At 43.2% G+C, this 27,731-nt stretch overlaps 1 protein-coding gene across 1 annotated transcript; it reads left to right on the top strand.

Annotated features, from left to right (window-relative positions):
• Nucleotides 1-114: 114 nt before the first annotated feature.
• FNDC7 (fibronectin type III domain containing 7) lies at nt 115-27,300 on the top strand (the record flags this gene model as incomplete). Its single annotated transcript, XM_082687593.1, has 12 exons — nt 115-178; nt 687-705; nt 6,122-6,376; nt 7,114-7,374; nt 9,610-9,867; nt 11,884-12,138; nt 14,105-14,362; nt 15,708-15,962; nt 17,128-17,382; nt 19,461-19,721; nt 23,432-23,461; nt 27,269-27,300. The coding sequence occupies exons 1-12, from the start codon at nt 116-118 to the stop codon at nt 27,298-27,300; spliced, it is 2,202 nt and encodes a 733-aa protein (XP_082543719.1). The 5' UTR covers nt 115.
• Between the last annotated feature and the right edge of the window lie 431 nt (nt 27,301-27,731).

Here is a 27,731-nt window from a genome sequence, read left to right as displayed (position 1 = left end):
TACTTCCCAGGATCGCTGCCCTGGCAGCCCAGAGACCAACAGTGCTGCTCTCCTGGGGACCAGAGAGGACCCTGATCACTCTGTTGTGTGCCATGTGAGCTCTATGTCCAACAGGATGGCTGGTGGACCCAAGAAATGTTGGTCTTTGATTGGATTCAGTCTTATCTGTCTTAAAATGGTGAGTTCACATTTCGACCTACCTGCAATTATTTAGGGGGAAAAAAAAAAGACATTTATTTACCTTTTTCTTTTTCTTGAGAGACTGCAAGTGGAAGATAGAAAACAAAATACCTTTGGACCATAGGAAGATTTTACATGTTTGCATGTTTGAAATTTAATGCGGTTTACTAAAGAAAGAAAGCAAGATTATCTTTATATTTTAAGAACAAAGATTTCTGTAAAATCTGTCAGCAGCTACTGACTCAGTTCAATAGGCAGATCCAGGGAGAAAAATGAAATAGTAATGTGATCTGCCTCCAGCCTCTAAATTCTATTTAGGATTCCTTTGTGGTAGATTTGAGTTCAGGAAATTATTTGTGCAAATAAATACTCTATGGATTCAAATATTACTCACATTATGTATTAAAATGTTGTGATAAATTTATTACTGCTCTGATCTATGTTTTATGTTTCCCCAAATGGTATTTTTCTTCATGGTTCTAATTTTTATAAACTTTCCTTTTCAGGTTGCTTCAGCAAAAACAGGTAAGATTTTTTGAAACGCATTTCTCTCCCCGTATTTTATGTTAATTTCCATTGTTAATTCTTGAACTACCCTGAAATAGAAAAGCTATACCAGCAAAAATATTCAACATCTTCTGAGCACCCACACTGTGAGTCTAGCTGGTAAGACAAATACATGAATCAAACCTACAAGTTCTCATAAGATATTCCTACTGAGTACTGAGATGGATGGAAGGTCATATAGTCATGGATTTTCTCAAATACGTGTAGCCACCAGTAAAATACTATGATGATTATCAATCTAGTCAAAGAAATAGTTTTAAGCATAAATAGTATAGAATCTAATTTATATAATTTTTTCTATTTGTCTTCTGATAAATTAGAGGAGAAAATTAGAAATTTTTTGAGGAAAAGTTCATGACTCTTTACTGTAAAAAGAAAGGATTTTACACTTCTAATAGTGCATCCTTCAAACACAGAAAATGATAACTCAGAGCTAGAAAAAAAGGCTTTCTTTTAAAAAGATTGTATCTTTTTTCCTGAATAAAAGACTGGAGGCAAAGAAAGTATCTCTAGAAAACTTGCCTAGCTCCTCCATTCTAGAAATCTAAGTCCCCTGAAAAGAAATGTATATTCAATGAGATTTTGATTATCTGGAGGTCCCATGTAATATTGATTATATAATCAAAAATGTCTCATGGCAATTCAACTAAAATGAGAACAATTATTATTTTGTCTGTATCATAGGAAAGGAAATACAAATAAGGCAGCTTAAAATTTGGGTGTTTTTTTTTTTTTAAGAAAAAACTTTTTAGGGACACCTGGTGGCTCAGTGGATTAAGCCTCTGCCTTTAGCTCAGTCATAATCTTGGGGTCCTGGGATCAAGCCCTACATTGGGCTCTTTGCTCAGCGGAGAGCCTGCTTCCCCCTCTCTCTCTGCCTGCCTCTCTCTGCCTACTTGTGATCCCTCTCTCTGTGTCAAATAAATACATAAAATCTTAAAAAATAAAATCCCATTTATTTTGGGCATCTGGGTGGCTTAGGGGGTTAAGCCTCTGCCTTCAGCTCAGGTCATGATTTCAGGGTCCTGGGATTGAGGCCCACATTAGGCTCTCTGCTTCGGAGGGAGCCTGCTTTCCCCTCTCTCTCTGCCTGCTTCTCTGCCTAAAAAAATTTTTTTAAATTTTAAAGTAATCTCTACACCTAATGTGAACCTTGAACTCACAACCCCAAGGTCAGATGCCCCCCAAAATCAGGCACATTAAAATAAATAAATAAATAAAATATTAAAATATTAAAATTTGGCATAGTTATGTATGACTGACCCCTAACATCTATGCATGTGTAGTAAGTTCTCAAAATCATCTCATGCTTTATTTTTATTTACTTACCTCATACTAGAGAAGCCTTTAGGAAGGCCTATGAAGCAATGAAAAGGACTGGTTGGCCGGATACAAAGTAACTTTTTAAGGAAGTGGCCTTTAGGGGGACAAAATCTAGTTCTCTGCCTCTTAGAATGTCCCAGGACACAAGGGACACACTGAGCTCTCAGAGCAGGTCCCTTTTTAGTCCCACACTCTCCATACCATTTGAGAGAAAGAATGGGGAAGGCTGAGATGATGCTGTTAATTGATTCAACCTGGCTTTCCAATAAATGGAATGTATTTTATTGACATTGTAAAGGAGGTTTCCTTCTGGATACGTGCATTATGGTTCTCTTTGGGCTCTGGAGTAGGCTCTGTATCTTTGTCTGGCCGAAAGGGCTACCAAGCTAATTTAGACCTCCTTGAGTTGGTAGAATGTACAGATGCTGAGAAGCAAAGGGTTTCACTCTTCACTGATCAGAGTGATTGCTTGCAAATCTGGAGAATAAAGTTACCTCTTTCATCAAAGCAGTAAGTGGGCCAAACACAGAACTCAGAAAGACGGAAGAATTGCTTCTAACTTCCAGAGCCTTACCCATCCCGCTCGGGCTTCTCATCTCTTTAATGGAAACATAGTACAGAGGTCTTGACCTCTCACTGCTGCTACTGCTCAGATCCTGCCTAGAACCACAGGCAATCTGTCTCTCCTGTGCTTACCCCAGACACTCCCCAGATTTTCACCTTCCCTGGCACTTGTCCTATACCATGTGGTCTGCTCTTCCAAACCCAAAACTTACTTGTCTTGGTACACACACACACACATGTACTAACCCTCCCCACCTTTTGAAGTGCCCTTGCACACACTTTTACTTAATCATTACAATAATCCTAAAATGTAAATATTTCACTTTTTTTAATATTTTGCATTTCAAAGTAAATCCTAAGATGTAGATAGTATTAATATTCTGCATGGTCAAGGGAGAAAACAGAGGCTAGAGGTTAAATGACTTGTACATGCTCCCATGCAAAAGTAAATGGCAGAGGGGCGCCTGGGTGGCTCAGTCCTTAAGCGTCTGCCTTTGGCTCAGGTTGTGATCCTAGGGTCCTGGGATCAAGCCCCGCATGGGGCTCCCTGCTCTATGGGAAGGTTGCTTCTCCCTCTCCCTCTGCCCCTGTTTGTGTTACCTCTTTCACTGTGTCTCTCTGTCAAATTAAAAAAGAGAGAGAGAGAGAGAAGTAAATGATAGAGCCAGGGCTCCAAGCCAGAGTTCCTGGATCCAAATTCTGGGCCGCTTCCACCTGTGTTCCATCCTGCTGACACTGGCTTCCTGCGTTACGGCTCTTGAGCAAAGGTGCCTCTCCCAGCTCACTTCAAACGGGCAAGTTTTGTGGCATCTTCAGGCCCCTTGATGGGCCCGTGAGGGGATCATCTGTGTCGTGCTATCCTTTCAGAGGCCTCTCAAACCCTCTGTGAATCCACTGTCAGGCCTTGTCTTTCCATGGATTGTTTGGTTGTCATTTTTCCAGGAAGTTAGTCCATTCCAGCGTGAAGCACTAACTAACACAGAAGATAAGATAAACCACGGGACAAAGGAAAAAGGAGTTGAGAGATCTCACCAAGTTAGTTAGAGGAAAAAAGGCCGATAACACAGGACAAGTAAGTGGGAGCAGAAAAGGGATGAATGTGTGGGAAAGATAGAAGTGGGGGCCCTGCTGGGACTTTTTAAAAATTTTAATATATTTTTAAATATTTATTTGTTTACTTTGAAGAGAGAGAGCGCACGCGCGACAGGGAGGGGAAAAGGGAGAGATCATTTTAAGCAGACTCAGCACGGAACTGGACACACGGATGGATCCCCTGACCCTGAGATCATGACCTGAGCTAAAACCAAGAATCCGATGCTTAACTGACTGTGCCACCCAGGCAGCCCTTGCTGGGGCTTTCTATCCTGTAGTGGGGGAGAGGGAACATGGATGCTTTCTGCAGAGTCACCTTCTGTTGGCAAATGCCTAAGATGCGCAGGCCTGCTACTTTTCCCCAGCATATATAACTTTCATAGTTCTCTTTTGATGGCAAAGGAGTCCTGGGTGATGTTCAAGAAATGTCTGGCCAGTGCACAGTGGAGACTTTGTTCGATCTTGCAGCCTGGTTATTTCTGAGTTGCTGCCAAAGCCAACTCTCTGGGCTATTGGTGCAAAAAGAGAAGGTTGTCTGTGTCATGCCCATAGGGATTCGGCTGGTAGGGTCTGCTGGGGGGAGGGAGTTGATACTGGTAAATCATACATGTGGTCTGTATTTACTTTTTCTCCTCTTTGCCCTATAGTTTAGTTTGGAATTTGGTATATAGGGGTTTTACCCAGCAGATGCAGCATCATTAAAGAGAAAAGGCTAAGTGCCAGTTCCAAACTTAAAACCAGCGATTTTTTATACGACCTTTCTTTCCACTTGGACCTCCTATACACGGGGCATGTTCTGTGTCTGTGGACTTTTGCAATTTAGTACATCTTGTCACCATGCCTGTATCTCCTACCCCTTCCCCAAAGTGTAGGAATGCCTTCTATACACTCCTAACATAAACATTCGTATCCCTCAGACAGACCATGGCCTGGCCCTGATGAGGGGGGACCACGGTATCTCATTCTTAAGCCAGAACAGATGTTTTGATGGAGAAGGAGAGAATAAAGTTTATTTTTATTTTATATGGAAGAATCTAAAAATGATTCTATTTTGATATCATGGAAGTATAATCGAGCTATCCAAAAGCAACTCAATTCTTCCTCTTCTATTTAGTTTAAAAACCCTGTGGGAAATGTGCAAGTACATGAGATGGAGACAGAGCCCCAGCAGAGGTGGGACCCTCACCATCAGGCCAAGGCAGTGGAGTATAGGTGAGGGGAAGGGAGGGAAGACCAGTGGTGGCAGAGCAGGCCCAGGAATTCACAGAGTGCCAAACCAGAAATAGAAGCCTCGAGAATAAAGCCCCTCGGTGACTCTCTCCTTTCTCTTGGAGTTCTTTCCCACAATCATGCCCCACTCTTTTTTTTTTTTTTTTAATAGTCTCTCTGCCCAATACGGGGCTCAAACTCACAACCCCAAGATCAAGGGTCATGTGCTCCACCAACTGAGCCAGCCAGGAGCCCCACTCTTTTAGCCCGACTCTGATTTAACTCTTCTAGAAGTTCAAAAAGTACAAAATATCCTAGAGGCAACTGGGAAAAATTTTGAAATCCTGTTCCTGAATGACAGGTTTGAGATTTCTGTCTCTCTTCTGGAGAATAGCTCTGCCTTTCTTTTTCTCTGTTTTGTCTTGATCCTGAAGGGCAGGGGTGTCTGGCTGACTCAGTTGGTAGAGCATGGGCCTCTTGATCTCAGGGTTGTGAGCTCGAGCCCCACATTGGGTGTAGAGATTATTTAAAAATAAAATCTAAAAATAAATAAAAATTTAAAAACCTGTCTTTTTTAAAAAATGATTTATTTATTTACTCATTTAGAGGGAGAGATAGAGAGAGTGCAAGCAGAGGGAGGTGCAGAGGGAAAGAGAGAGAGAATCTCAAGCAAACTCCTGGCTGAGCACGGAGCCTGATGTGGGGCTTAATCCCAGGACCCTGAGATCATGACCTGAGCCAGAACCAAGAGTTGGTCACTTAACTGACTGTGCCACCTAAGCGCCCCTAAAATAAAATCTTTAAAGAAAAAAAAAAAAGAAAGAAAGAAAATGAGGGCAAAGTTTATGTCTAAAGGATGACATGAAAATGACTTCGTCTGAGAAGTAAAATGATGAAAGAAGTCATCTTCATAGGTATCCTAGCTAATGTACAACTTCAAAATCTCTTCCAACAGGAGCCTGGGTGGCTCATTTGGTTAGGCGTCTGACTCTTGATTTCCACTCAGGTCACAATCTCGGGGTTGTGAGATGGAGCCCTGTGTAGGACTCAGCTGAGTGTGGAGTCTGCTTGAGATTCTCTCATTCCCTCTACTTCCCACCCTCCCTCACTCATGCAGGCTCTCTCTCCCCCTTTCTCTAAAATAAATAAATACATAAATACATAAAATCTTCAAAATCTTTTACAGCTCCTGAAATACCCACTATCGATCAGGCCTATTCAAAAATCAGCAACAGTATCACTGTGGAATGGGCCACAGTGCCAGGGGCCACCAGTTACCTCCTCACAGCTGAAGATGGAGACACTGTCATTGAAACCATGGTGGCCAATTCCCCAGGCACTGTGACAGGCCTGAAGGCTGCAACCTTGTACCAAATCACCATCAGATCCATCAGTGCCACTGGGAGAAGCCAACCATCACCTCCGAAGCAGGCAAAGACAGGTAGCTGGATGCTTCTTCCCTGTTGAGCTCTCATGACCTAATCACTTATATGGAAGCTTCAAGTACATGGTATAATTTAGTGTCACGTGAGTGCCTACGATTTGGGGCCCACAGGTAAAAGCCACCAGATGGTGTTTTTGGCAATTCAGATATCTGTGGGGGAGGTGGTATTTAAATTCCAGATGCTTTGGAAAAGAAAACCCATTTCTGGGCATCTTTAAGAACATCCCTGCTTTTAAATCTCTGAAAAAAGGGATTTCTGTTTTTAATCTTGGTTATCTGTAAAGACTGTGCTAAATAAAGAACACATAAAAGGGATTTTGCTACATTTTGTCTTACTTAAAATAAAAACACTTAGAGTTTGTCATCAGCGTGACTTAAACTGAGTTGATAAAGTTGTACCTAGGCATATTTCTAAAAGGTTGTGTGCACATTATAATATTTCAAACCATCATTTCCTCCATTGAGTTATTCTGTAATTACAAGGATGTTTTCTATAATTTCTTACAAAACTCCAGTTGAAACTAATGCCTAATACTAGAGTTTCTCTGTTCCCCATTCCTCTGCCAAGTCATTTATGATTAATACACATGTAGATAGCCATTATTGAATGGAACTGTGCTGTAAATCCTTCAAAGCAAATAATTATTTCATAATATGGAAGACCAACTTCAAATTACTTATTCCTAAATTTGAATTATCCTCCACTGCAAATGCATGTGTTTTTGTCTTTGTAGTGCTGGCTGCACCCATTCTAGAAGTAAGCTCTCCAAGTCCAGACTCTATCCTTGTGCAGTGGGAAGCTGTATATATGGCAATTGCATTCTCTGTGTCCATCATGCGAGCGAATGGTTTGGGGAGAATATGGAAAGAGAATACCACAAACACCTCCTTGACATTCAGCAGTTTAGAAGCTGGGACTCTCTACACCATAAAGGCCTACGCATGGAATGCTAATGGTACCCCTGGGGATGACTCCACCTGCAATCAGAGAACAAGTAAGGACTTCTAGCTCAGCCCCCAGCAATCCCCCTCTTGGTGAATGAGAGGGACTCTGCATTGTAGCCATCAGTAGTGGTGTTAAATGATAAGTACAGAGCAGCTGGCAGCAGATATTTAAGTTTATTATGAGTTTATTTATAGTGCCTTGACTGTTCCTCCTTGGTAGTTTAAATGCTGACTGCGTGTATAAAGACATGCCGCTCAGAATACACAGAGTGTGACTTCTCCCTCCCTGAGAGCTAGCTTACTTTCAAGCGTGCACAGTTGGTCTCCCACAGCAAGAGATGGCCTGTGGATAGGTTTACCAGTCTCCCATACCCTTCCTAGGTTCAGACAGACAGCATACACAAAAAGAATTGGGACAAACAGGAATTCATTTATTCAGTACACACTTGGTGAGTGTGTTGTAACTTTGAGTGGGCATTGTTCTAGAGACCCAGCACCAAACTAAACAAAGTTCCTGTTGTTACGGTACTTAATGCTGGGCTGCGAATCAGAGTTTCAGATATATTCCTCAAAACCTCACTCTTCATAGTCAATGGCAGTCTCCCTGGAAGTGTACGTCTGTGCCCAGACTTCCTCTTTTTATTATTTTATTTTTTTATGAAGCCCTTCATGACTTCTCCTGTCATCCTTGTGCGGGGATCATGCTAAGCCATAACATGCCAGTTCTGGTGTGTGTGATGCTGAAATGAGCATGAAAGTAACCGTCTTTGTAAGAACACCAGTTATATTGGACGGGGCCTATCCTCCTGACCTCATCTTCACTGATTGCATCTGCTATGACCCCGTTTTCAAATAAGATGACAGTTGGAGGCCCTAGGGGTTAGGACTTCAACATAGGAGTTTTGAGGGGACTCAGGTCAGCCCCTGACAGCTCCCCAGTACTCTACTCGTTTTTCCTGCCTCTCTCATGCCCTACAAGGGAAGGGCTGGTTGTCCTAAAATACTGTGGGCAACCCTTACTATGTTCAGGCCTAGAATTATCTCAGAGCAGATCTGTGACTTCAGCTAAGCTAACTATGAAACAGGGCAAGGGTCCTGTGAAGATGGCCTATAGGCGGAACATGGCAGGTGCCTGCCTTGCAGAGCAAGAGTTGAGTCTGTTTCCTCCAATGGGGCCTTCCCTGGGTCCAGAAGGTGCTGCATATGCTATGCAAGGAGGTCTCTGATGCCTGCCAGGTGGCCCTCATTATAGCACGGATTCTGGACAACTGAGACCAATTTCTCTCCTCCCAGCCAAAGACGATACTCCTCAAGTTTTTTCAAGAGGCTAACCCTGAAAAAAGAGAAGGCATATTTCTGAGAATGTAGAGGGAGGTATTTTGGGAGACACTAAAATGACTGCCTTAATGTATGACCATCACACTTGATACGTTCCTTCCTTCCCTTTGATTTAGAATGGAACGAAAGACTTGTCTTCTAGAAACAGTTATAATCTAAAAGCTCTTACAGAAAAAGTCTTAACAGGTGTCAAAAGTAAAAAAGGGAGGGGTTGGCTCAGTCTGTAGAGCATATGACTTTTGATCTTGAGATTATAAATTCAAACTGCAAATTGGGTGTAGAGACTAATCTATAATCAGTTAACTGGCCAACTCTTGATTTCTGCTCAGGTCGTGATCTCAGGGTCATGGGAGAGAACTTGCATCAGGCTCCATTCTCAGTGGGGATCTCCCTTTGCCCCTCCCTGCACTTGTGCTCTTTCTCTCTCTCTCTGAAAGAACTAAATAAATCTTTAAAAAATAAATAAATAATGACAAGTAAAGAAGGGATGTTGTTGAAGCCCAATTCGTTCACCCACATCAACCAATAATAGAATATTGGACCTACCACTTAATAATAACATGCCTACATGGCCTTTTTGGCCTTCACATTTATAATTTCATTTAATTATCCAGTCACTTGTTGTGCCGAATGAATGAATCATTCATTCAAAATATGCTTCTTTACCACCTATTTGTGCTAGGGTCTGATCTTATTAGATCCATTTTACAGATGATAAAAAAATTAAATAATAGACTAAATACCATGGCTAAGGTCACATAACTAGTCATGAGTTTGCACAGTCAATGCAGATGTGTTACTCTAAATCCTAATGTCATGCTCTAAACATTAGCAGTTCTCCTACTGTCATGGTGCCTCATCCTCTGAGCTCTGCAATGCTGTTAGGCCAAATCTTATTTGGGTTCTTGAGGCTACTGCACAATCGTAATTATTTCTCAAAAATCTAGGTCCTCGGGCTCCTGCCAACATTCAAGTCTCTTTTGACAGTGGGGCTCTGAGAGCCTCTGTTTCATGGACCCCGACGGAAGGAGCTTTCAACTACACCGTGATGGCTTTGAGTGACTCTTCGGAGCTGATCTGTCATACAAGTCTCAGTGCCTGTACCATCTCCTCACTCCAGTGTGGCACTGAGTACCTCATTTCAGTTTTAGCGAGTAATGATGCTGGTTCTAGCAAATCAACTTCTGCGGAGGCCCTTAAAACTGGTACGTAAACAACAGTGAGATCACTGTGGGGCTGGCAACCCAGGGCGACTGCCAGAAGGGAAACAAAGAATCACCTGATGATGTTCCAGAACACTCTGGAAGCAGTGAACATGAAAGCCTGGTCTAAATGAAAGCATTGAATTGGACATTCTAATGAGTTTTAATAATGTGATAGGGACACCAGATAGCAGGCACTGGAAACAGCACTTCTTTGAAAATTGGTAGGAGTCCTGGCTCCTATTCTAGTCTATCACTAATTAATTTCCTTTATCCTTCGTAAACTCATACAAATTCTAAGATCCAGTTGGAGTGATCCACAGCTCTAACTGTGTGGTATGGATAACAGCCTCTTCCTACCCTATGCTTCACAGACCTAGACCTTGTGGGACCTATTTTGGGGGGGAGGGGCAGGGAGCTATTTTTTTTAAGATAAAGATGGGTGGTCTATAATTCTTAGTTTGTGTTTCCCATTTTCATCTTACCAGAGAATAAAGATTTACCTATGTGGAGGTTTACTCCTCAATTTAGAAACATCTGTATGTTTTGGTGATGGGAACTAGCATTTAGTGAAGACCTACTATATACCAGGCACTATCAATAAATTATATTATTTAATTTTCATGACATCTCGATGAGGTGGGCTCTATTAGCTCCTTTTTCGGGCAGAACAATTTTAGGTCTGAAAAATGAACTATTTTTCCACAGGCATACCAGTAATAAGTGCTAGAGCTAGGATTCAAGCCCAGGATTATGGAATGTTAGTCCTCTAAGCCAAAGAAAATGTAGATAATCACAGTAATGTTCACTTTACCCAACAGTCAGAGCTGTATCACTCTGAGTGTAAAAGGCTTCTGAACAGAGAGGAAAAGAGCCATCCCCAAGCTGATGCACTGAATTTCGCAGGGAAAAAGTACAGCCAGGTCCTCAGATCCAGTTTCTTATGGTTCTGTTAAATTATAGTCATGGATAGCATACCTGGTGACTTGACTTCTCTTTTGACAGCTCTAATTTACTCTGGACGGCACATTAGAAATTGTTATGGATGGGGTCTGGAGAGCTGAGGGTGAAGGAAGAGATAAGAATACGCTTTCTTTTATTTTTTTTTTATTTTTTTAAAGGTTTTTATTTATTTGACAGAGAGAGAGACACAGTGAGAGAGAGAGAACACAAGCAGGGGGGAGTGGGAGAGAAAGAAGCAGGCTTCCCGCTGAGCAGAGACCCTGATGCGGGGCTCGATTCCAGGACCCTGAGAAGACAACTGGCCTAACAACTTAACAACTGAGCCATCCCAGGCACCCCTAAGAATACATTTTCAAAAGCACAGCAGATCAAGTCAGTCATTTCATGAGGGAAAGAACCATGTAGTGTTCCCCAATCTTGGATGCACAATAAGAGAACCTGGGGAGTTTGAAAAAAAAAAAAAAATCCACCCAAGACCAGTGAAATTGGAGCTGCTGGGAATGGAGTCTGGGTATGACTAGTTTGTAAATCTCCTAAGTTAATTCTAATGCATGGCTGGGGTAAAGCACCATGGAAGGAATCCTGCACATTGATGGTGGGGAGACACCACCGCGCCTTGGGTTAAAAACAGTCAGTCAGGATCGTGGGAACGGCCCACACTGATCAATAGAAGAACTATATTTAGAAAGTGCTATGTGTTTCCTGGGTTTCCGAATTGTGAAGTATATTTTAGGAAGATTGCCACTAGAGATGGCCAAGATTTTAAAAGCATAGAACTCGAAAGAATAAGCTTCATTTGAATTCCTTCCTTCACACTGTGCTGATCCTGGCATTGCCTTCACACGCAAATGGGGAAAGTATTAACCAAGAGGATCCGTGTCTGCTTCTGACATGGTCTAGCATGTACTGTGTGAGATAAGTTTTATAACACGTGAGAACGTCTCGTTGCTGTGCTCATGCTATTTGATTTATTCCTTGTATTCCAGACAGTTGCAAAGATGCAAAGAAAATTTCCTGCAGGACTCTCATAGCTGTTCATTATGTACCATTTCCTAGTTGCTTGTGCCCCCGGAAGAGTGACCATTCGAGAAGATCCTCCAGGCCATCTGTCTGTGGCTTGGTCCAATGTAGATCTGGGCGATTACTACGTGGTCTTTGTGAAGAGCGATGATGGCTTGGAAGTTCACTGCAACACCTCCCTCACCCAGTGCAATTTCTTATCTGAATGTGGCTTCACTTACTTTATCAGTGTTTTTGCCTATAACAAGGCAGGGCAGAGTCCTCTGGGGGATGTGTTCAATTACACCACAGGTAAGTTACCCTTGATGCTTGTAAAGGGAGTGCTGAAGTCACTAAAGTCAGCAGCTCATAGATCAACTGTTGCACTAATTGACCTACATAGACCACCCGGGAGGCATTCGAGGGCTAAGAATAGAAAGAGAATCTCTCCTCTCACATTCTTTCCAGATCAGGAAATTTTGGCTTCCTGGACTCAAGCTTGACTGGAATGAAAGACTTAGGAGTGAAAAGAGAACAAAGAAAATAGTCATTCCCACTTGCTTTGAAAAATTAAAACCTCCACCAAGATCTACTCAGTGTTCAGCACTCTGCACAGGGTGCTGAAGGGGAAGCAGTCCTCCCGTCTCAAGAGTTCATTCTTTCCCCAAGACCCAAAACCAGGGACGCAATTGCAAAGGCATGGTGTGGAAGGCTCTGCAGCACGGCTCCTATGTTTAAGGTCTAACTTGACCACTGACTCACTTGCAAAATGAAGATAATGACATATACCTTGTTAGCTTCTTAGTATCCTCCATTGCAAAATGGGACACGCAGTGAGAGCATGAATATGAAAAGGTCTTCATATATGCTGAAGCACAATGCACAGTATTTTCGTTAGCATCCTTATTACTGTTATTCTCCTCTACTAGGCTTGGATCTTCTTGCTTTATTTACCTCTTGATCCTTAATGCTTATCATAGTATGATTAGCCTAAAGAGAGGTTTGATTTTTGAAGAATGAATGGAGTGAGTGACTTGAAATCAATTAACCATGCTGACAAATAAGAACACTATAATATCATTATGTAAATAACACTATTAGCAGGGTTACAATAAATTTTACCAAGATGAAGGAATCAAATAATTGGTACTTTTGGAATATGGAGTAGTAAAGGGCTACCAATCAAGTCCCAAGAGCATAGGAGGGTCTTCCAAAAGGAGTGACCTTAACCTGGATATTGAAGGGTGGATGGCAAGGTCATCCCGGAGAAAATCCAAGCTAAATTAGACATCTGTCAGAATCTGTCCATGACATAATGTAGGGTCTCTTCTAAGATCTGCTAACATAATGGTGCCCCCCCCTCCTTCAGCCCTCGGTTTCATCTGGTTAGTGTCAGAAGACTGATAGGATCAGTCTTTAGACTAGCTATGATTTTTCTCATGCAGAAGAGGGAAACAGCACTCCAAGTATAGAGTTAGCAGTCTTTGAGGCATAGGGAAATGAGAGCATATGTGGGGTGGGGAATTGAGAAGACTGGTGTGAGGGTGCCTGGGTGGCTCAGGCCATGATCACAGGGTCCTAGGATTGAGACTAACATCTTGCTCCCCACTCAGCGGAGAATCTGCTTCTCCCTCTCCTACCCCTCCTCCCTGCTCATGCTGTCTCTCTCTCTCTCTTAAATAAATAAAACCTTTTTTTTAAATTTTAAGGTCTTTAATTTCAATTATAATCTATAAATGGAGATTAGTTTGGATTGTATGACAGAGGAGACAATAAAACTCAAATAAATAAAATCATTTTTTAAAAAAAGAAAGAAAAGGGAGAAGACTGGTGCGGCAGGTGTTGGGGAGGCATAGTTCATGTGGACTGGATGCAGCTTGCAATGACCTTGGACATCACATGCATAGGGGAATTATGCTCTCTGTAGTGGGTGTTAGAGCTGGACAGACCTGTAGGAGATTCTCTCTCTCTCTCTCTCTCTCTCTCTTTTTTTTTTTTTTTTTTTTGAGAGAGGGAGGGGAGGGACAGAGGAGGGAGAGGGAGAGAGAGAATCTTAAGCAGGCTCCACACGCAGCCAGGACCCTAGTGCCAGCTAGGTCATGACCTGAGCTGAAATCAAAAGTCAGAAGTGTAACTGACTGAGCCCCCAGGCGCCCCATGGAGATTTTTGCAGCAGTTTAGGAGAGCGGTGCCAAAGCCTCTGGGCATAGGGAGGTCAGGTCCCTTTGACATTATCGCTCCTTTACTGACCTCCTGCTCTCTCTGCTCCTGCTTTCAGCCCCCTGTTGTCCTACTGACATCAACCCTGTGTTGGTGTCCAGTGACAGAGTAGAGATCGTCTGGTCTCCTGTCCGTGGTGCCGAACTTTACGAAACCAAAGCTGTAGACGGGTTCACTGTGGTTGAGTGCAATGACACTGCTCCTGCTTGCACCCTCTCAGCTCTAGAGTGTGACACCAAGTACAACGTCACAGTGTACTCCTTCAGTGAAGCCCGGGGCAGCAATATGTCCTGTACTTCCCGATTGATAACCACAGGTATGGTGCAGCTATGACTTCCTTCACTGACCTTGGAACAGTTCACCCCAGCTATGCCCCTCAGGATGGGCATTCAGTAAGAACTGTAAAACAACTCTGTGAGGACCAGTAGAGGCCCTGTCTGAATATAGAAAGGCTGAAGAGAAGGTAGAACAGTGGAAGTGGGAAGAAAAAGAACACAAAAAAGGAGGTCATGGGAAGAGTGAAAGGTTTCCCCAGTGATGACTTCAGCCATTCGGTTCCTCTGACTTTTGGGGGGCTTACCTGTATTCACACCATGAAGATTAAGCCCACAAATATTTGTCTTTCTTTCTCTCACTCTCTCTTGAGAGAGAGAGAGTTGCAGTGAGGAGGAGCAGAAGGAAAGGGAGAGAGAGAGTCTTTTTTTTTTTTTTTTTAAGATTTATTTATTTGACAGAGAGAAATCACAAGTAGACAGAGAGGCAGCCAGAGAGAGAGAGAGGGAAGCAAGCTCCCTGCTGAGCAGAGAGCTCGATGCGGGACCCGATCCCAGGACCCTGAGATCATGACCTGAGCCGAAGGCAGCGGCTTAATCCACTGAGCCACCCAGGCGCCCCAAGAGAGAGAGAGTCTTAAGTAGGCTCCACACCTAGCTCGGAGCTTGAGGTGGGGCTGAATCTCAGAATCCTGAGATCATGACCTGAGCTGAAATCAAGAGTTGGATGCCGGGCACCTGGGTGGCTCAGTAAGTTAAGGATCTGCCTTCAGCTCAGGTTGTGATCTCAGGGTCCTGGGATCAGGAACCCCACTTGTCCAGGGGTCTGCTTCTCCCTCTCCCTTTCTCCTTCGCCCCCCACCCCGCTTGTGCTTTCTCTCAAATAAATAAATAAATAAATAAATACTTCTAAAAAAAGAGCTGGATGCTTAACCGACTGAGCCCCCAGGTGCCCCAAGACCCCAAATGTTTGTCTTAATAGTTTTTGCTTACAGAGTTCAAAATGCCTCTTGGGCACTTGGGTCGCTCAGTCGGTTAAACATCTATCTTCCACTTAGGTCATGATCCTAGGTTCCTGGGACCAGGATTAAGTCCACTGGGCTCCCTGCTTCTTCCTCTGCCCCACCCCACAACTCGTGTGCTCGCACACGCTCTCTCTCTCAAAAATAAATAAAGAAAATATTTTTAAGAAATATTTTCCAGTGAACCCAACACTATAGGAACCTAAGACTATGCTTCCCTACAAAGCTTCTATGAATCTGGCCTACGTGCTTGGTCTGGTTGAAAGTACTGATGATCTCACTTGGGGGAAAGATCAGTTTTAGACCAAATGGCACACCTGCTATTTTTGACTCACACTGTTTCAGTGAATAATCTAAACTCTCTTAGCTCCTTGCAGTCCTGAGATAAAAAATGTTTCAAAGGATGCATTCTCCACAATTAACGTGCACTGGCGATCCACTAACAACGATGCCACGTACACAGTGACCGCCCAGGGAGAGACGGGGTTGTTCTGGTGCAGCAGCACGGGACAGTCCTGCGCCATGGCGGGCTTGCCCTGTGGCTCGGTGTTCTCCATCACTGCGGTAGCCGAAACCCAGGCCGGGAGGAGCCTGCCCAGCTACAGTGTGCCCCTTGAAACAGGTAGGCAGCAACCACCAGCCTGAACGCTGACTTCGGTGTGATCCTTAGATATGGTTCTGAGTTGTGAACATTCTCATCTGATCTACCCTGCATGTGATAGAAACACTTTAAACTCATAAACAGCTTGAGTCTTAGAAAATAAACCTTGCAATCCTAGGACACGGTTTCTGTAAAAATAGCATCGGAAGACTCTAATATAGTCCCACGCTAACATCCAAGGAGGAATAGATGGGCTTTGCAAAACATGGATTTGAATTTCTATTCCTCTGTGACATCATCTTCCAAAACAACGAGCAAGTGGCCAAATAGGCTGGTTTATTTTTTATTTCTTTGGCTCAGCCCTTTCAAGTCTTTCTGTATATAATACTTTTCTGAGTTTCAGTTTTCTAATTGGTAAGAGGGGGATCATGAATTCCTTTGGAGGGGCAGCGGGGTGTGAATGTTAATGCTGCAAGCACTTAGCACGGGGCCTGATACATAGTCAGGACTTGATAAGAGAATGCTGTTCCTGCTTCATAGCGCAGGGCGTGAGGCAAATTCAGCAAATTACTTAAAGGCTTTGGACATTATTTTCTCTCATGTACAATGGATAGCACTCTAGACTGTAAAAGCTGAAATGTAAAAAGCAGCAGAACAGAGATGATGTCCAATACTCAAGAAGATTCTAGATATCTTAGATCCTGAATCATGGGCCCCTAAGAATTGAGAATTGCTGTGCTCTTCTTCGGTGGCTAAAAATATTACAAGTTTTTATATCAATTATGCACTATGAAATGCATGAAAAAAAGCAAAATACATTTAATTGTAGAGGCTATGAAATGTTATATTGAGAGAAGAGATGAATGAAGTCATTGCTTTGAAATTTGCAACTGACATTGCTAAGGTTGTGCAACAACAAAGGATTTTTCCTTGTTCTGGAAAAAATTGGAACTCACGTTACCTACAGCTAGTTAGTGCTCCATGTTCTTGAGGAAAGCACCTTCTAGGTACACTTGATGTTAAAAAGCATATCAGAGGAATGAGATTTTGCTTAACAAAAGGAGATTTTGATTAACAATGCAAGGTTTTGAGAAATTTAGGATATTGAATGAAATACAGACAAAATACCATTCTTGGTCATTTTCCACAATAAATACCCAATTCTTTCTCCTTTTCCCCACCTAAGTGCCATGCTGTCCAGCTGGTCTGACAGTAACTCAGGTCACACAGTCAGTCATCAACGTGAGCTGGACTATTGGGACCGGGGCCCAAACCTATGTGACAGTTCTAGAGTCACACACCGGACAGTCGAAGTGTCTCACCCATCAAACCCAGTGCCTCCTAGGATGCATCTCCTGTGGCGTCAATTACACGGTGGCGTTACAAGCGATTAGTGCCACGGGGCTGATGGCGGACTGCACCTACCAAAGTTATTCCTCCAGTGAGTGACTTCTAAACTCCAGCCCTGTGGTGATTGTGAATCCAGTCACATGCCCCTCCTTCTCATCTAAAAAGATGCTGCCCCTCCATCTAGCTAGCATTATCTGTTCAGATTACTTTCTAAAATGTTTACAGTTTTCCTCTTGACTTAGAGCCTCAGTGCTTCAGAGGCTCCTGTTGGTGGCTGGTGAATTGATGCCCTTGGTAACACGGTGCAAGTATCCTTTTTCCGAAGGGAGGACAGACAGCACAGAGTAACTCAGTCTGGCAGAGTTTTCAGAAAGCATCAAGGACACACACTCTGGCTTGAATTCTTTCTTCCCATTATATTATGCTATTACCTCTCTCTTCTAAACCATGCCAACCCCCTCTCTGGTTTCTTATTTCAACAGGCTGAAAGAACACTGTCTACTGACAGTTTTGGATCTTGTTCTTTGGTCTTCAAAGACCAAACCATTAGGGAATAGCAGAGGAAGGTAGAAGTGGTACAGGGTTGGCAAATAAAATTCTCTTGTAGGATTCTAATCCACTGCAGTGGCTGCTTGGAGCCCTGTTTGGGGAAAGGTGAGGGAGAGGGAGAGGGAATGGGAAGGAAACGGAAGGAAGGGGAAGGAAAGGAAAAAGAAAAGAAAAGAGGAGGGGCGCCTGGGTGGCTCAGTGGTTTGGGCTGCTGCCTTCGGCTCAGGTCATGATCTCAGGGTCCTGGGATCGAGCCCCGCATCGGGCTCTCTGCTCCGCGGGAAGCCTGCTTCCCTCCCTCTCTCTCTCTCTCTCTCTGCCTGCCTCTCTGCCTACTTGTGATCTCTGTCTGTCAAATAAATAAATAAAATCTTTAAAAAAAAAAAAAAAGAAAAGTGGAAAGGAAAGGAAACAAAACTCCTGAAAACACCTTTTTAGTGAGAAGGAGTACAGTGATCAGTTAGTTGTATCTGCCCCCAGGGTATGGGATGGGAGAGCTGAAATATAAATTTGCCACCCCAAGGACAGTAGAAAGATTCAACCAGGAGCCTAAAGACACGGCTTCTTATAAGCTGTGTTGCCTTTTCTTCCCTGATTCTGTTTCCTTAGCGGTAAGGGAAACAGAAATAACTATAACGTGGAAGCATTTATAACATGCTATATACCTGTAAGCTGTTTCATACTTTCTTTGGATCCATTGTTGTCCATTAGATTTTGCTGCCTAACTTCTAACCCTGATATCCAGTTCCGGGAATATGGCCCACTGCTTACATTTCATGTGTAAAAAACTTCTTCTTCTCTTTTTTTTTTAAAGGAAAGACTAAATCTAACAAATCTGATTATCTGTAACTGAATTTTTTAATTATTATACAACATTTTTATCTTAGTTACAGAGTTACCCTGACTGAGTACTGCCTGACACAGAATGTGTGGCCTGCTCAAGGCATTTAGAAAAGAAAAAAAGAAGGACCTTGTAAACTAGCACGGATGCAGTGTGGATGGGCAAAGCCTGGTCACTGCTGTGTAAGTGACCGCCTCCCAGGCGTTGTGCTGCTCAGTCAGCAAAGCAGGTCTTTTCAATTAAAGCAGAATGTAGTTAACTTAAATTCAATCCCATTAAAATCATATAGAACCAGGGCATTATGAAAGCTCTTGACAAAGATCCTGTACATTTGACTCACACAGTTTGAGATACAATTTGTATCTGCCCAGTGGGGAGTTTGGACTCACCATTGTTCTCTATTAAAAATTCGTGGTCCTGGGGCGCCTGGGTGGCTCAGTGGGTTAATCCTCTGCCTTCGGCTCGGGTCATGATCCCAGGGTCCTGGGATCGAGCCCCACGTCGGGCTCTCTGCGCTGCAGGGAGCCTGCTTCCTCCTCTCTCTCTGCCTGCCTCTCTGCCTACTTGTGATCTCTGTCAGATAAATAAAGAAAAAAAAAAATCATGGCCCATGTCACCAGTACACATGGATTTCTAATCATGGAAAGAACCTGAGTACCCCTTCAAAGAATGCTCTAATCATGTATTATTTAGGTTACTTATATTGTTTCCCCAGAGTAATAAGAGGCATGTTTATCTGATGGTGGAGTAATTTGTGTCGGTTTGTTTTTATCCTTCAGGTGCCTGCTGTCCTTTGGGAGTGAAATTATACAGGCTGGGCCCAAATGGCATTCGGATCCACTGGCAAGCCCCCAGGGGCTCTGCAAATTACAGCACTGACCTCTACGGTTCCAAAGGCATTTTCACCTGCGCCCCAAGCGCTGGCCTCAGTTTTTGTGATGTCACCAAGATACCCTGTGGGGATGTATATACCGTGATGGTCTCCCCAATTGCTGAGACAGGACTGAAGCTTACTTTCTGCCCCAAAAAGATATATTCAGGTAGAGCAAGTTACAACCCTTTGTTTAAAAGTAATGCTGAACTCAGTCTGTGAATTAAGACTCAGAGCAATCCCTCTTATTTGCTATGTAGGAAAGTCAAAAAGCTGTGAAATGTTTACTTCCTGACGGTTAATTCTGGCTACGGGGACCTCAAGCTTCTTTGGAATTGTGGTGCTTTCTTATCATATGATTTGGAGACACTCCTCTCTTCGCTGTGCCTTTCTTTTTCAGAAAAAGGACCAGATGCTTGCTGTTTAAATAGTAAAGCAGATTTTAAATGCTCTTCTGCTTTGAGACTTGGGAATAGAGTTTTAACACAGTCTCAGAGATAATGGAAGATACCTTGAAATGTTGGAAATTAAGAGATTTGAATCTTTGCACAAGATCAGACTTATGACTGAGGAGAGGTTGAAGGATCAGGGAGAAAATAAATTTGTAAATCATAAGCTAGGTTTGGAAATACGAGTGGGCATGCAGTCTGTGATCACAAAACAAGACTGTCAGCAGCTCTGTCTCACCAGACCTAGCAGAGAAACACTAGCAATTTTCTTGCCCTGTATTCCAGCACCTTCTGCTACTTTGCCAAGGGCACAGTCATATATTTTTCACATATTTCTAAAAAAATTTTTTAAGAAAAGAGAGGATAAGGCCCTAGAATTTTATAGGTGATCACAGGATGAGGAATAAATACCCTCAGAAACCTTTACTGAGGGGCGCCTGGGTGGCTCAGTGGGTTGGGCCGCTGCCTTCGGCTCAGGTCATGATCTCAGGGTCCTGGGATTGAGTCCCGCATCGGGCTCTCTGCTCAGCGGAGAGCCTGCTTCCCTCTCTCTCTCTCTGCCTGCCTCTCCATCTACTTGTGATTTCTCTCTGTCAAACAAATAAATAAAATCTTTAAAAAAAAAAAAAAAGAAACCTTTACTGATAACCAGAATCTAGAATTCCCAGTTAGGTATAGGTGACAAGAAGACTCAAATGGCTCCTGGACAGAACCAGGCCAGTTCCTCTCATCGGTGTTCTTGCTGCCCTTGTCTGTCATGCTCTGATTCCTTGTTTTTTCATTATCTTGTCCACAGGACAATCTGGCCCAGAGTACTGCCCTATGGGAAGGGACAGGAATAGGTTCTTGGGGTGAGGATCAGCTCTTCAGGGAAAAAAAGACTTCCACTCAGTAACAGTGCTTCATCATATCTGCATCACGTTTTACAGTTTATCAAGTGTTTTCACATTCAGTATCTCATTGAATGCTCAAAATAACTCTGAGTTAGGTTCAACAGATTATATTATCTTCGATTTATAAGTGAAAAAAGCAGAGCTTCCAGACTCCCACATCTCTACCTATAGCCCTTCTCTTCTTCTAACCCTAAAATTCATATTCATATACCTCTACCTGGAGGTGCCCCAGGCATTTCAACTCCTCAGGGCCAAAGGGAACTCCTGATCTTCTCCTGCAATTTCTAATCTTCCTCCAGGCATCCTTGTTTCGGGTATGGGAGTCAGTTTCCTTTTCCCTCACCCTCCCTATCTCAGTGGTCTCCAAGTCCTGGACTGTTCATTTCATGATGGTTTGTTTGTTGTTGTTTTTGTTGATGTTGTTGTTTTTTAACTTTTCAAGTAATCTCTGTACCAAAATGGGATTTGAACTCACAACCCCAAACTCAGAGGTTGCACGCTCTTCCAGCTAAGCCAGCCAAGTACCCCTCATGATGGTTTTTATTTTTTAAAATGATTTTTAAAATTTATTTGAGAGTAAGAGAGCACACTTGCAGGGGGAGGGGCAGAGGGAGAAGTAGACTCCCTGTTGGGCAGGGAGCCTGATGTGGGGCTCAATCCTGGGACCCCAAGGTCATGACCTGAGCCAAAGTCAGCCACTAGACCCACTGAGCCACTCAGGCACCCCTCATGATGGTTTGTTTTTGTGTGCGTGTGTGTGTGTGTTTTTAAAGATTTTATTTATTTATTTATTTATTTGTCAGACAGAGATCACAAGTAGGCAGAGAGGCAGGTAAAGAGAGGAGGGGAAGCAGGCTTCCTGCTGAGCAGAGTGCCCGATGCGGGGCTTGATCCCAGGACCCTGGGATCATGACCTGAGCTGAAAGCAGAGGCTTTAACCCACTGAGCCACCCACTGAGCCCCCCATGATGGTTTTAAAATCCAACTTCTCTTCTCTCTCTTACACCTACTGCTGTATGATAGGCCCTCACCACTTTCCCCCTACAATACGGCACCAGTCTTGTCTTCCTGAGCTGATGCCAGCCTCTATACAATTACCAGAGTTGTCATTCCAGGTCACTGATCCAACTGTGTTTCTTTAATGCTTTGAAGTCCTCAAAGTGTTCCATTGCCCAGTAAGATAAAAGTCAGTACTTTGAGCATGACTTTCAAGGCTCCTCCTAGTTTGTCCATAGTTGGTCTTCCTACACCTACATTGTGCAATAGTATTTAATGCAAGCCATATATGAAAAGATTTAAATTCTCTAGGAGCTACATTAAAAAATTAAAAATAAGAGTGCCTGGGTTGCTCAGCTGGTTAAGTGTGCCTTTGGCTCAGGTCATGATCATTTACACACACCTACCCTCACCACACACTTACTCCATGCCATATCATGCTTCTGAGCTGATACAGTACTCTTCTCTTCTGGAATTTCACCTCCACCAAGGGAACTCCACCAGCCACTGTGAAGTCTTCTCCAATTTCTAGAGGCTGATTTAGTTTTCTTGCTCCCTCTTTTATGACCCCTATATCACCTGAAACTTTACCACACCGTATGACTGTGAGTTGAAAATGTGTTATATTCCCTAACAAATGGTCATCTCTGGACTCTCAACACGTAGCACATAACTATCACCCAATATATTTTAAATTTTAAAAATTACTGAGTTAGTGAGTTTCTGTGCTTGTCTATGATCCTACAGCCAGTATGTTAGCCACCAGAAGTCCTCGTTGGCTAGAGCTCTGATACCCTCTGGTGGGATGCCATCTAAAGGCTGCAGTCATTCTACTTTAGTAAGGATTGGGCGCCTAGACTCAAGTTAGGGAATGCACTTTTGCTCCATCTCTGTGGTAAAACCAGGAGTCTGAGGGAAACTTTTTGGTTTTGTTTTTTGGGTTTCATTTTTTCAATATCAGTGATATTGATCAGTGCCTTCCTTTGATAATTAGGACAATACTGTAAATGATACTAATGACTAATATTTATTGAGCATATGTGCCCAGCACTATCCTAAGGGCTTTGCATATACTAACTCAATTGGTCCCTGTAACAGCCTTATGAGGTTGGTGTTCTAATTCTTATCACTTTACAGATAAACTAAAACACAGAAAAGTGAAGTGACTTGCCCAAGGTCCTACTGCTAGTAGCTATCTCCTCCTATCACTCAAGCTGGTTCTTATTCATTTTTTGGTTGACTAGCCCATTATTCTTTCTTTTTTTTTATTTTATTTATTTATTTGACAGGCAGAGAGGCAGGCAGAAAGAGAGGGGGAAGCAGGCTCCCTGCTGAGCAGAGAGCCGGATGTGGGGCCGGATCTCAAGACCCTGAGATCATGACCTGAGCCAAAGGCAGAGGCTTTAACCCACTGAGCCACCCAGGTGCCCCTAGCCCATTATTCATTAAGTTATATCTTCACTATTTTTTTTTTTATGTCTTCACTATCTTGAATATATTAGTTAATATATTTTAAATGCTTTTGTTGTTATTCATTACAGTAACCTGCTCCGGAAGTACACTTGGAATGGGTAAGTCATTTTTCTCATGGATAAAACAAAATTTTTTTTGTTGCTCTTTTGGGTGTCATAATGAAGTAGGGATCAAAGCTGACTCTTTCTGTGATGTGAGAGGTTCTTGGCTTCCCCTCCCACAACCTTTTCTGCCTTGTTAGAATGCCTCCCCTCAGATTCCACCAGTTGAGACAAATTCCTTTGCATTCAGAAATCTTTTCATCCTCCTAGGGTCCCACAGAAAAATGGAAATAGGGTTCAGTAGAGGTAGCAGCTTCATCCTTCACTTCTGAGACTGGTTCCCAGCCCTGCTGGACAGTGAGTCACCTCGAGAACTTAAAAGTAATTGATGCCTAGGTTTTATCCCCACAAAAGCTGATTTAATTAGTCTGGGATAAGTCTGGGCATTGGTATTTTTCAAAGCTCTTTAGGTGATTCTAAAGCAGAGCCAAGCCCAAGAACTACAGCTTTCAAGCAGACCTTCTCAAACTTTATGTTGCATACAAATCCCCTGGGGCCTAGTTAAACCAGGTTCTGATTTGGTGTGTGTGGGAGGATCTGAGACTTTGCACTTTAATAAGGTCCAGGTGATGCCAGTGACATCAACACTGCATGTCTGACCATGCCTGTAGCAGCCAGGTGTTAGAGGGAATCTGCTAACAGCCCACAAAAGCCCAATACATCTGCTTCCAGTTTGCAAGGGTGGATATGCCCAGTGGAGGAAACTCGGGGTGCTAAAGGGAAGTTGGACAAAGGATAACCCTTACCACCTGCTTGGCTGTGCTCAGGACTGATCTTAGCTAGGACACTACTAGCTGCACATGGAGGCTGCTCTTGGAATGGCTGCAGGGATGACCACAGAGCTGTGAGTGCTGACCCGTGAATAGCACGGGCCGCTTCACAAGGACTCGTTGCCATGCCTTCTAGGCACCTGCTTGGTTCGGGGCTTTGGGAAAACCCCCAGGAAATACTATCGACTCCAAACTACAGACAGGGTGAACACACACACACAGCCACTTGCCCAGTCAGACATAGCTGACCTCAGAGGGTAGGAGTGAAAATGAAGTCTTCCTATCCGCAAACTCCCCAGAAGAGCCTCCCAGTTTGGACTGGCTCCCCATCCAACATTTCCTTCCACTGGCAGAAACTGGGTGTGGAGTTTCTTTCCACTGCCTCTTCTATTTCCCCTCCTGATCCGTTGCTTCTCAGAGGACAGCAGGACACATGCTTTCCATTTCTTGTCCACCACAGGTCTGAAATAAGCAGAAGCCCCATTCATTTTTAAAAGGTTTTTGTTTCCAGCAACTATTGGGAAGCCAGCCTAGCTGATTAAAAACAACTAAGGAAACTTCTAAATTATAAAACATTACTTTAAAAAACTCCCAGAGGACTCATGACTGCCAGCCCTGGTCTTCAGTGAAAAATGTACACAGGCCTGGGTCTGCATTTTTGGAAACTATGTCCAGTATTAGAACAGTATTCAACCAGGTTTCCCCTGAACCCCACAGGGGTAAGAGAAGTGACTTGGGGGTCCCTGGCAGGAGGTGAGTGGTGTGTTATGGAGGCCATCCCTAAGATTTTGTTAAAGACAGAGTTGAAAGTCTTTAAAAAAAAAAATGCTTGAAACCATCACTCATAGACTTTGCTACTCATCAGCATCACCAGGAAGCTTGCTCAAAATGTATAGTCTCAGGGAACATCTGGCTGGCTCAGTCAGTAGAGCATGTGACTCTTGACCTCAGGGGTTGTGAGTTCAAGCCCTACCTTGGGTATAGAGATTAGTTTTAAAAAAATCTTCTGAAAGAACGTTTTATAAATGAACAATCCTAGGCCCCACTCTGATTTATTAAATCCTCGTGTGATTCATATGCATTTTCAAATTTGAGAAACACTGCTTAGGTATTAATTCTCAAACTTTGATGTATATCAGAATCTCCTGGAGAGCTAATAAGGAATGTAGAGGGGTGCCTGGCTCAGTTGTTAGAGCATGTGACTCTCGATCTTGGGGTCCTAAGTTTGAGCCCCATGCTGGGTGTAGAAATTACTTTTTAAAATGTAGATGCCCAGGCCTGTAGAGGTGGGATAGGGTCTGGGTCTCTGTATTTCTTTTAGGTTCCCAGTGATTTTGATACTCTGGGGTTTGAACAGTTTGATCATTACTCTTCCCTTCCTCTGTCCCTCTGGGCTGCCCCTAACCCTCACTTCTCCATTCTTTATCAAGGTTGACCCTCTCTTTAAGTACATCCTGCAAGATTCTCAGAAATAAGAGTAAGCCAGATCATTTGAGAGTTTCCACATCATATGGAATTCATTATATCTAGGGAAGAATTCAAAACTGTTGTCTCCAGCTTCAGCATTTCTCCTCCGTATACATGGGATTGATCCAATTAGGTCTCTGGGAGACATGGGGCCCCCAGATACAGCAAGGAAAGTCTTGGGAATCTCATTGGTCTAAGACTTTTTTTTTTCCTTGAAAGATTTTATTTATTTATTTGACAGAGAGAGAGAGAGAGAGAGCCAGAGAGGGAACACAAGCAGGCGGAGAGGCAGAGAGAGAAGCAAACTCTCTACTGAGCAGGAAGCCCCATGTGGGCTCAGGTCATGATCCCAGGGCCCTGGGATCATGACCTGAGCCGAAGGCAGATGCTTAATGACTGAGCCACCCAGGCACCTCTGGTCTAAGACTTTTGATCTTCCTTGTCTTCTGGACTATCCTAAAGCTGTTCAACAGCATGAATGGACTAAGAGAGATCTGGGTTCAAATCTCTCTGCTATCACTTATGCTTACATGAGGTGCTTCAACCCTCCCTCAGCCTAGGTTTCCTGAAAATTGGAATAATCAACTCATCAATGTTATGAGGATTAAATGAGAGGTAAACTGTGGGACACAATGACAGGCCCATAGAAAGCACTTAATAAATGGTAGTTATTATTAATTCGGATCCGTTTAAACTCATCTCATGCTCTACTATGTGCCAGTTATTAACCTTTTAGTTTGGTACTTCTAACTAACATACTTGCATTGTAACTTCAGTCCTCATAATACCCTAACTCAGTGGATCTCAAAGCCTGGTCCCAGGGCCAACAGCATGAACGACATCTGGAAACCTCTTAGAAATGCAGTTTGTGGGGCTCCACCATAGACCTGATGAGTGGTGGGTCAGAAATTCTAGGCCTAGGGTCCGGCAACCTTTGTTTTAACAAGCCCTCTGAGTGATGCTGAGGCACGTTAAAGTTTGAGAACCACAGCCCTAAATCAAAGATGCTACTATGATCCTGGAAATTTGATTCAGGTTGGAAGAGAAGGGGAAAACCATCTATCTGAGGCAAGGGTGCTCTAACAGGGGGTAGCCTGACATCACTCCATAGAGACCTTCTTTGTCCTCAACATCCAGCCTCACCTGTACTTTCAGGGGAATTTTCCTCCCCAAAACTCCCTCAGCAGTTAAATGGGTTTATAATGTTGTCCCGACACAGGCCCCTGGTTCAGTAAAACATGGGAGCTGGCTGAGAACATAGCAAGTTGGCCTGTGGTAGAGAAGATAGTTCTTTGTCCTGAGTGGGCAGTCTGAGCTCTGAGAGTCTGTGGGTGGGGTCATTTCCTAAAGCAACCTGGTGAGTCGGAACCTACTTCTCAGTTTCTTCTAGCCATTTGAACAGTTCAGATTGTCTTAATTTCCTGTTTCCTTGCCACGAAGTGCTACAAAAATAGCAATTCAAATCAAAACACTAAGCTAACTTTCAGAGATATTTGGGGGCTTTTTAGTTTAAGAAAATGTCTGTATTTAATGTATCTGTGGCTTCTTCCCTCCCTTGCCCTTTCAGTGATTTACAGAGGGAAAAGAAATGCAGAATGATACAGTGAGCCACGGATAAAAACAGAGGCTTAACCTAGTGAGTGAGTAACTTAAATTGAAATAGTATGAGTTGAAGGCAAAGTTTTTTTTGGCTTTGTTTAAAAAAAAAAATTCTTCCCATATTTTTTCCAGGGTTGACTCCCTTGTTAGTATGATAGAGGTGGAAAATCTCTGCTAGAATAAGAAAATGCCTCTAGGGTAGGATAAGCTCTCTCAGCCTCTGGAAGAACAACTCTGACTCCACAACCTGAAGGCAAGCAAGGTCAGATGAGTCCTCACCTGCACAGGAGTTCAAGATCTGCTGTGAAGAGGACTCAGTAGAGAAAAAAATCCATAAAGTGCTCTGAAAGACTGCCACAGTGAGTTCACACACTGGGAAAGTTCTGGAAACATAAAAGGTCTGCTTCACAGAAACGGCCTCTGAGATTTTG

The sequence above is a fragment of the Mustela nivalis genome, assembly GCF_964662115.1.
Source record: "Mustela nivalis genome assembly, chromosome: 10".
NCBI classification, from domain to species: domain Eukaryota; kingdom Metazoa; phylum Chordata; class Mammalia; order Carnivora; family Mustelidae; genus Mustela; species Mustela nivalis.
The sequence above is the reverse complement of the archived record's forward strand: the minus strand, read 5'-3'. Positions and strand labels throughout refer to the sequence as shown.